Genomic DNA, 9,527 nt, shown 5'->3' on the forward strand with positions numbered 1-9,527 from the left:
GCGGAAACGCTGCTTTTCCGGGGCGCGGCCCCGGCCCGAGGAAACTGCCGCGGGGCCTGAGTCAGGCCCCAGCGCGCAGCCCAGGCGGCAGTAGCCACTGCCCCCAAGCCCTGCGCCCAGTACTGGCCCAGGCGGGTCGGGGCCCGGGGTGGTGGAGATGCCTCTCCCTCTCCCCCATAGACAGCTCAGGGGCCTACAGTCCAAAGGGAAGATGCCACCCTAGCCCATGGGGCGCCCACCACTCTCACTGTGAAACCATCACTACTGGGTCAGCGCTCCCTCAAACCCAACCCCCACCCTCCATTTCCTGCTTCATCGTTTATTGAAATTCTCCTGACCCCAAACCTAGCTTAATTGCTACATCTTCCCAGGAGTCTTCCACACTCCCTTCTGCCTCCCATCCCATCCAGAAGCCCCCAGCCAAGCATCACGGGAGGGAGGGTACTCATCCTCCTCTGGCCCCGCCCCCCCAACTAGGGCAACAGCTGCGCACTGAGCGCACCCCACAGGCCTAGACTCCGCTGGGCCAGGGGCCCAGAACGTGGACAAGTAAAGACCCTCCCCCAGCAGCCTCAAGTTCCAAAGATGGATGCTGCTTGAAGTTCACCTGGTCTTGGGACAACCTGGGTTTTGAGCTCTGGTCTCTCAGAATAGAGGGCTGGGCTCCTTGTCCCGGCCCAGCAGGGAGCCTGGCCTGGCCTACTTCCCAAGCCCACTGCACTGCGCAGCCCAGTCGGGCGCTAGGCTGGCTATTTATGCTCCCCCAAGGGCAGATGGGAAGGTCAGCCTGACAGGGAGCCGCTCCCCCAGCGCCTCGGGACAGCACGGCTTGTTGCCATCACTTGATGCCGAGGCAAGCCCCTGGCCCCAATGGCCCTAGGAAGTAGTCATGTCATGCTCATCCATTGTCGGCTGATGGGGGACCAGGAGTGTTACAGTCGGCTCTTTCCTTGGGAAACAGGCTTTATTTACAAAATAAAGAAGAAAGAAGAACATGAAAGTCGGAGCCCTGGGCAAAGCACAGGTGGGCTGGTTCCTGGACCACATGTGTGAAGGACGATGGCCACGCGTCCAGGGAGAGGGCCTAAAGGAGAGCTGGATGTGGGGAGGTGGAATCTAAAATTTGAACTCCTTGTATTTCTTGCTGCCCCCACGGCTGTCCTGAGGCTGGGCTTTCCGCTTCTTTTGCTGCAAGTGAGAAAGAGACGTGAGTTATAAGGGGTTAAACCACCTTCCTCCTATACCTCCTCAGTGGAAAAAGAAAGTGGGCAGCTTGCTGGTCACCAGTTCTGTGGGGACTCATTGAACCCAGGTGAACTCTATTCCCACCTCCGGCTCAGGCTGGGATGAGCCCCTTCCCTCCATCATGCCAAGAGTCCACCTGCGATGGCTCCCAAGGCAGCACAAGGCGAAGGCAACGGGGTCCGTTCTCACCACTAGAGGGCGCAGCTGCACTGCACACGGCAGGGCCTGGTCCCTGGCACTCACCCAGCCCTCCCTGGTCCTCTCTCACCTTCTGTTTGGCAGCATGCTCAGCCACCATGTCGCTGAAGTCTTCCTTCTCCACTTGGGCCTGCTGCTCCCGCACATGTTCCTCGTATTTCTGGGTCATGGCCATGGGATCCAACTCCAACTCTTCGGGTGCCAGGGCCACTTCCACCCCTTGCAATTCCGGTGCCGGGCCCTTGCGGCTCATCACCTAGCAGAGAGAGCAGGTCTTGTCACCTGGAGAGGAGGCGAGGCCCCGGCTTGGGCCCTCCTTCCCAGCCCAGGATTCCACCCCCCGGCCTTCCAGTGCTCACAGTGGACATGTCGTAGATGTGGGTCGAGCCCATCATGGCTCCCCCAACAGTGGCCATTCTCTTCTCAGGCAACACAGTGAACAGCTGAGGGGTCTCACTCCTGCAAAGGACAACGGAGCCCACTTGGTTCCCAAACGGAAACATCTCCAGAGGCGGCAGCAGTCAAAGAAGCTGGGCAGCATACACACGTCCCCGTCCCCGTCCCCACCTCCCTGGAGAGGAAAGTGTCGGGCCAGGGAGGCTCGGGGCCACTCCGGCCTACAACTGTACATGGACCTAGGAGGACTCCCACATGGGAAGAGCCAGAGATCAGAGGGCGAGGTTTTCCAAGAGAATTTTGGTACAGAGAAGTTGGGGAGAGAACAGGCTACAACAGCAGTTCTTGGCCAAGACGGTGACCAGAGTTGTTTTGCACATTAGTCTCAAGCTGCCAGCCCTTCCAAGGCAGCCAGGTAGCCTCCATCACCTCCTTCCGGCATTAAATTCTGAATAGAGGAGATAATCTGCCACTCTGGCACCCCTCAATCAGAGGGAACACACCTTAAAACCCAGTGCACTGTCACTGACACACTGTATGATGGGTGAAGTATCCGCCCTGAAAACTGTTCAGACAACAACAAAAAGCATCACCTAATTCAGATCCTGTCACTCCTCTTCTGAAACTGCGCGAGCCTTCTGAAGAAACCCTGAAAACAACGCCAGCTCCTCGCCACGACCCAGAACGTCCTTCAGCGTCTTACACCCAACGAGCGCCTCCTGCTCAACCTACTCCAGCCACACGCCCCCATTTTCTTTGTCCTTGAATACGAAAAGCGTTGAGGTTTCCGGTTTTTAGACAAGGAACACCAGAAATCAGATTGACCCCTCTGCCCAAACCAGCTCCACAAGGGACAACAGATATCACAGGGGGGGTTTCAGAGCAGCCCAGGGCAATGGACCCGGAGGGATAATCAACAAAGGTAGAGAACCTTTTGATGACCCCAGTTCACTGCACAGAGTTTCCAGCCACAAAACAAGACGGGGGAGCCCAGAACCAGGGGGTTCCGTGGGTTCGTAGATGAAGCTGACAGACCAAGATGTCTCACATTCCCAGGCCAGAGAAGTCCAGGGACCTACCATGGGCCCTCCTCAAGTACTGTTAGGCAGTACTGGTCAGCAGAGGGGCAGGAGGAAACTACCAAGGTCAGAGCCACAGCCACCCAAGAGGATTCGTGGCAGCCGTGCTTGGCACTCGCTCAGGACTGGGAATGGTGCCGATTCCCACCAACAAGGCTGAGGGTCTCCATGGTTCACAGAACACTGAGTAGGCCACACAGAGGGTCTTGTGCGTCAGACGTGGGGAAGAGGAAACAGTACTCCTCTGATGCTGCCGAAGGGCCTTTAACAGCAAGGCTTGAGATGATCACCCCACCTGCTTCCAGGGCCCTTCACTGTGTCCCTGAACAGAGCCAAAGGCTTACAGGGCTATAAAAACACCTCGGGCCCCACTGCCACGACGCCTGGCATCCAATCAAAACTGATCGGGCAGGCAAAGCAAGAAAATACAACCCATGGTAAGAATAATCAATCAACCAAACCCGACTGAGGACCAACAGGGAGGCTGGGATTAGCAGACAAATACATGGAAAGTTATAACTACATTCCATCCCTCCAAGCTCCATAGTCACACACAGTGTGTAAGAGACCAGATCATCAATCTTCTAGAAACAAAAACTATGGATAGGATTCATGTCAGAGGAGAAACTGATGAGAAAAGATGTGCAAACTTGAACAGCAAACACTTTCTTAAATGAAATACAGAGAAAATGAACATGCAAAAACTGCAGTGAGATTTTCATAGACCTAATCCCCATGGATGTAAATGGAATTCCCAAAGGAGGAAAAAGAAAAATGCCTAACAGCCAAACGTTTTCCCAAATTAATGAATACTGCAAATCCACCTATTGGAGATGCTTAAAAACTCCCAAGCCTGAACAACACGAAGCAAACGACTTCGAGGTACATCATAATCTCGTTACAAAGCAGCAACACAATCTTTCACAACAGCCAGAGGAAGCCTGCGTGTTGCACAGCGAGGCAAGGATAAAGGTGGCAGGCGCTAGCTGTTGTTCCCGCAGTGGCCTGAAGCCGTGTGCAGCCCTCTCAGATTCAAGAATGAAGACCAAAGACTCGTGGAAACACATAGGCCACAGGAGCATCAGTCTCCATTGCCCTGAGACCGGAAGAAATAGACGGTGCCCAACTACCAGTACCAATTGCACTGAAAGATCACATCAGCAGATCCTACAGAGTGGGAGAAACACTGGGGAAAGACCCAGTCAGGCTTACTGGTCAGATGGGCGGGGGGGCGGCTGTGGGGCCTGAATCCCCCTTCAGGTCTGGAATGGATGGAACTCACTCTGGTGGTTCCACGGTCAGTCAGAGGTCTATATGGGGAATAGTTACACGAGTGAAGTACACACACTTCTGAGTAATTGATCATCGGCTATCAAAAAGGCAGCGTTTACCCAAGGACAGAGCTCAGCCGGAGGCGGGAAGAGGAGGGCAGGAAACAGGAAGCACAGGGAGCAGCAATGTTACACAGGGTTCCAGAAGCACAACCGATCAGATACAAAATGTCTAAGGACTGGATGCAAAGATGCTCTGTAAACTTTCACCCACAGCACAATCACCTTTTTAAACAACTTTTTAAAAAAGAGAGCTACAGATGACAGCGATTTCCTGTCAGAAACAACACAAGCAAGAAGCAGTAGAATATCACCTTTTAACCTAGGACCCTAAACCCAGCCAAGTATCTTTCAAAACTTCACGCCTCCCACCCACCCCAAATTCTTCAAAAGCTAAAGAAGATTCATGCAGGGGCAGCTGACCCACAAAGGAAGAATATTAAGAACCACTCCGTAAGCAGGAGGGAAATGATACTCATTGAAAAGCTGGGTGGGTATGCGGAAAGAAATGAGCACTGGAAACGGTGGCTCTATGGACGAACGTGTGACTCTATAAATCTTCTAAAAGCCATAATCCAGTAACGTAAGATTTATAAGGGATTTAAAGCAAAATGTATGAGAACAGTGAAAAGGTCAGGAGGTGACAACTGGCAGCTAACTGTTGGAAGATTCGAGTACTATTTGGAAGTGACAAATCACTGTAGGTGGACTATGATAAATAACCCTTAAAAGGAAAAAAAAAGACCACTAAAATAAAAAAGCCTAAGACACAACTCCTCAGAAGCGAAAGAGTGAAAAAGTTACAAGGAAGCTCAGAGAAGAGACAAGTCTGTTAGGCTGAGCTAAGCCTGGATAGGCCACGAGCTCAACTCTCCGAGTCAGAAGAACTAGACGGTGCCTGGCTCCTACCGCCACTGCTCCATCAGCCCAGAGGCACAATCCAGGCTCCTGGTTACAATGGGAGGAAAATGCAGAAAGAAACGGAAACCCTTTCCCAAAATCTCGGACTAACCGGACCACCTGAGACCAGAAGATTCCCTGAGGCTGTCGTTTTGAGATGCTCTTTGAATCTGGAATCAGAATGATCTCCTGAGATCACCTGATGGCGGAAAAGCAGAGCGACACAAAAATGAAGATCAGCCGTTGGATGGGTGCTCTCTACTCAAACAGGAGCTAGCGTGGAACCACTGACAGACATCTAATTCACCCGGAAGAGAACGTGAAAAGAAGGGAACAAAGAACACAAAGGACCAAAGAAACCACCATCTTCTAAAATTAAAAAAGGTCCAATCCACCGAGACCGAATAATCCCAAAGGACGCTGTGCTTAGTAACAGAAGGTCAAGACGCCGGCCTTCGCGAGGCCGGTGCCTGTCCTCGGGACACTGCTCGTGCTTTAGTCCCCAGGTCATCCGGGGCAGCTCCTTCCTCTGAGGCTTCCCACCATCCAACCCTCGGTACCCATCCCCCAAGTCCCCTTGCTTCAAACTCGCTGCCACACAGTCGATGCCGACTCACAGGGACCTACAGCACAGGGCAGAACTGCCCAAGAGTTTCTGAGACTATGCCGCTTTATGAGAAGAGAAAGCCCCCTTTCCCCCCAAGGAATGGCTGGTGGTTTCAAACGGGGTATGTGAGGATAGCAGGCGCCTTCGCGAACCTTACCATCTCTGAAATGATTTTGTCCTTCGGCTCCTCATCAACCCCGATGCCCCAAGCCACGCCTGGCACACAGTTGGTGTGCCCCACCCCCGAGGTCGCAGGCTCTGCCCCAGGTCCCTCACCCGTCCATGGCCTCCTCGATCTTCTTCTTCCTCAGCTCAATGAGCTCTGGTGTCTCCATGCCAGCTGGGACTGACGAGAAGCCTCCGGGAGTGATGAGACCGCTGGGAAGGGAGGGACAAGCTTGGGAGTAAGGAGGGCTCTCCCCACCCCCGCAAGGGAAGCCCGTCCCTGCGAGAGCAAGCTCCCTCTCCTCCTCATCACCTACCTGTCTGCAGGGGTGATGAAGCCTGTTTCATCTGGCTTATCTTCATCACTCTCCTCCTCTTCCTCCTCTTCTGAAGACTCCTCATCCGAGGGCTCCAGCTCCCCCCAGGGGGTCCGGTCAATCTCTTCCTCCTCCGTTTTGGTCTGAACGAGATCATTCACTCCGTGGACAAATGTTTACAGCACAGCACAGCACAGTTCAGTTGTCAACAGAAAGCGGCAACAGCACACAGACAGGCAAGAATCCCCGACCCACAAAGAGCTCCGTCAGTCTACTGGGGAGGATGCATCGCATGGTGAGCCCTTCTGGGGATTCTAATGAATTTCACGACACCCCAGCTCCCAGGGAATGAAGCCTGGACCCCTACAATGTCACATCCTCATGGCCGTGAGCCCAAGCTCAGCAGGGCAGGCCCGTACCTGAAATTCCGCAGCGTTGGTGCCAAACACGTCCCCGTACAGCGGCTTCCCAGTCTCATCGACGGGCGGCTTGCCCCAGCCGCCGGCATGGTACCCAAAGGAGCAACTCTGCAAGGGAGGCGTTCGAGTTAGGGTGACTCCGAAGGGTCCTGAGAAGCGTGGACCCAAAGCTGAGAAGGGGGCAGGGAACCTGAGTGCTGGAAACACCACCAGGAGGCCACCAAAGAGGACCCAGGCACATTCGTTTAAAAAAACAAACAAACATGAGTTGCTGTGCAACGTGTGTCCTCAGTGTCGGATGGGAACTTCACTTTCGGTGTGAACGTCCACTGAAAACGCAGTGAAACATTACAAGCATGCAATCAAACGCACACTACAGCCCTAAGAGCGAGTCCCACCAGAGCCTAAAATGAACCTTCAGGAACTGCCCCGACGGCAGAGCAGAAGGCAATGGTAGGAAGTACCCACAAAGCAGCAGGGTGGAGTCGGGTGTAGCACGTGAGCTACCAGCTCATCTTCCTGCTGGAGCCCAGGCTCCACAAGGGAGCCCTGCCTCCGCTTCTCACCAATCGCTACCTTCTAGAACCTAATTCTCCTAAGGGATGTCAATTTGTATCTCAAGTTTGATGATGCCTCCTCTTTCCCAGCTCTGTTGCCTGCCAAACTCAAAAAAAATGTGTGAACGTTTTTATTTAAAATTAACAGAGTTGATGCCAACAGGTACAGCTTTCTGTATATGTGTGGGTGGCATGTACGAGGGGTGCCCCCAAAAACCTGGAGTTGCAGAGGGTGGAGCTTTCGTAGCACACATTTGTCCCCTCTAGGCGAGATCAAGTAGCTCGCTCTGAGTCAGGGCACCCAGTGGCGTCGCCTGGGATGGTTCTCTGTGGTCAGTGAATTTTTTCGTAAAAGCAGTTTTGCTCAAACCTTCTTTTTCTTGTGATGGCGGATTTAAGAGAACAGCGTACAGCTGTGAAATTTTTCTCGTGCTGGGGTAAAATGCTGCAGAAGCTTGTGATGTTGAACACAAAGGATAGCGCTATGAGAAATATCGAGTATGAATGGTTTTCTAGTTCCAAAAAAGGTGAATTGTCGATTGATAGCAAACCTCGTTTCCTAATATACAAAAATGTCAACTCGTACTGCATTTGGAGTTCATTCTACCAGATAAGACTGTTAATCAAGCTTTCTATTCAGAGGTTCTGAAAAGGTTGTGCAACGGTGTGCAACAAAAGAGACCTGATTTGTGGCCGATGGGGGACTAGTTTGCGACCACAACAACGCTTCTGCTCAAGCAGCCATCTCAGTGCACCAGCTTTTGGGCAAAAAAACAGCATGCCTTTCTTTCTGCCCCCCCTTTGTCGCTTTGAGGACCAACATGTGCCTGACTCAAGCCAAGCCATTGCCTGCAGTGCATATGCCAAAGCTGGGCATGGCCTTCAAGCGATGCTGTCAACAGAGTACTGAGCGCAGAGTAACGCGTCTGTCTTGGAAGAACAGCCAGACGCTCCCTAGAAGCCTCGGTGCTGAGGCTCCGCCTCGAGTGCTTTGCACAGGTCATCAGAACGGCCTCATGCTCGGAAGAGCAGATAGTCAGAGAACAGAGGGAGACTCTCGGTGACATGGTCGGGCCCAGCGAGGGCAACAAGGGGCTTACATAGAACAACTGTGAGGCTGGGCAGCGTTTCTTTTGTTTGTGCACATGGTCTCGGGGGAACCAAGCCCATAGCACTCACAGTAACAGGAACGTGACCGCCTGGTCTCACAGTCAATTGTGGGGCTGATGCATTATAATTATCACCATCACAAGTCAATACAAACAAACGCACCGTTGGGTGGCTTGCTTTCTGCTAATGGGAGAAACTACCAAGCTGGACCCAAGACTTCTTATACTTTTTCTGATACAATTACAGTCAAAAGTACTATTTCCAGAGAAGCAGGAGTAAGAAAATGTGAGCAGAAAGAACACAAACAGAAACAATGTGACCTGCCTGCAACGTGGGAGGAATGAGCCCCAACCCCCCTGGAGGTCAGCAGGCATGCCCAGTGTCTGCAAGGGCGTGCTAAGCCGCAACACCTTTAGTTAATGTCACCATTTCCACACACGTGTGCACATGATGATGGGTGTGTGTGTGTACACGTATGTGGTTGTACATATGGAAACACATTCATTCACCAAACGTTCACTGGGTTCTTTTCAGAGGGATGAAGCGTGAACTTCCCTCTTTGTACTTATCTGTTCTGATCGACTCACTAACGATGGCCCTGTGGGTTCTATTAAAAAGCAAGGGCTTTGGCGTTTGGGTGTTAGGAGGCCAGTCAAAGCAGAGGCCGCAGAGGATGCCAGGCACAGCAGGACAGCGCTCACCTCAGGGATGGGCGAGTTCAGGCCCGGGATCTTCAGGTTGGGGTACGACGGGGGTGGTCCGTATCGCTGCATGGCAATCAGCCACGGGGGAGGGACCTTGTGGGCATTCTGCAGAGGAAAGAACAGGATCCCGTCTGCTCAGCCCCATTCCCATGTCTCCTTCCCCCTCAGCCCAGGCTGCCACTCACTGGTCCGACTGGCATCCCCAGGGAGATCCTCAGCTCATCTGACAAATCTCCTGGCTTCTTCTCCTTCAGCCGCGTCTCAAACTCCTTCCCCTGAGGAAGAAGCACAGCCAGCTGCACTGTGGGTGCCAGACCCGCACCCTGAGCTCAGCGTAGGAGCGCAGCGATGTGCGGTTCCACCCACACCGGATGCAATGCCACACTCAGGGCCCTGTGGATGCCAGACCCGCACTCTGAGCTCAGCGTAGGAGCGCAGCGATGTGCGGTTCCACCCACACCGGATGCAATGCCACACTCAGGGCCCTGTGGATGCCAGA

General features: G+C 53.2%; 1 protein-coding gene across 1 annotated transcript in view; it reads right to left on the reverse strand.

Annotated features, from left to right (window-relative positions):
* Positions 1-945: 945 nt before the first annotated feature.
* Positions 946-9,527, reverse strand: part of SF3B2 (splicing factor 3b subunit 2) — a 17,152-nt gene continuing 8,570 nt past the window's right edge. Inside the window, exons 14-21 of the mRNA XM_004713545.2 lie at positions 9,214-9,303; positions 9,026-9,133; positions 6,658-6,765; positions 6,239-6,381; positions 6,033-6,134; positions 1,803-1,902; positions 1,514-1,699; positions 946-1,188 (exon numbers count right to left, since the gene is read on the reverse strand). Coding sequence (XP_004713602.1) covers positions 1,117-1,188; positions 1,514-1,699; positions 1,803-1,902; positions 6,033-6,134; positions 6,239-6,381; positions 6,658-6,765; positions 9,026-9,133; positions 9,214-9,303 — 909 coding nt within the window. The 3' untranslated portion in view covers positions 946-1,116. The remainder of the gene's footprint in view (positions 1,189-1,513; positions 1,700-1,802; positions 1,903-6,032; positions 6,135-6,238; positions 6,382-6,657; positions 6,766-9,025; positions 9,134-9,213; positions 9,304-9,527) is intronic.

The sequence above is a fragment of the Echinops telfairi genome, unplaced genomic scaffold, assembly GCF_000313985.2.
Source record: "Echinops telfairi isolate 266 unplaced genomic scaffold, ASM31398v2 ScPeMD7_7417;HRSCAF=8455, whole genome shotgun sequence".
Lineage (NCBI taxonomy): Eukaryota > Metazoa > Chordata > Mammalia > Afrosoricida > Tenrecidae > Echinops > Echinops telfairi.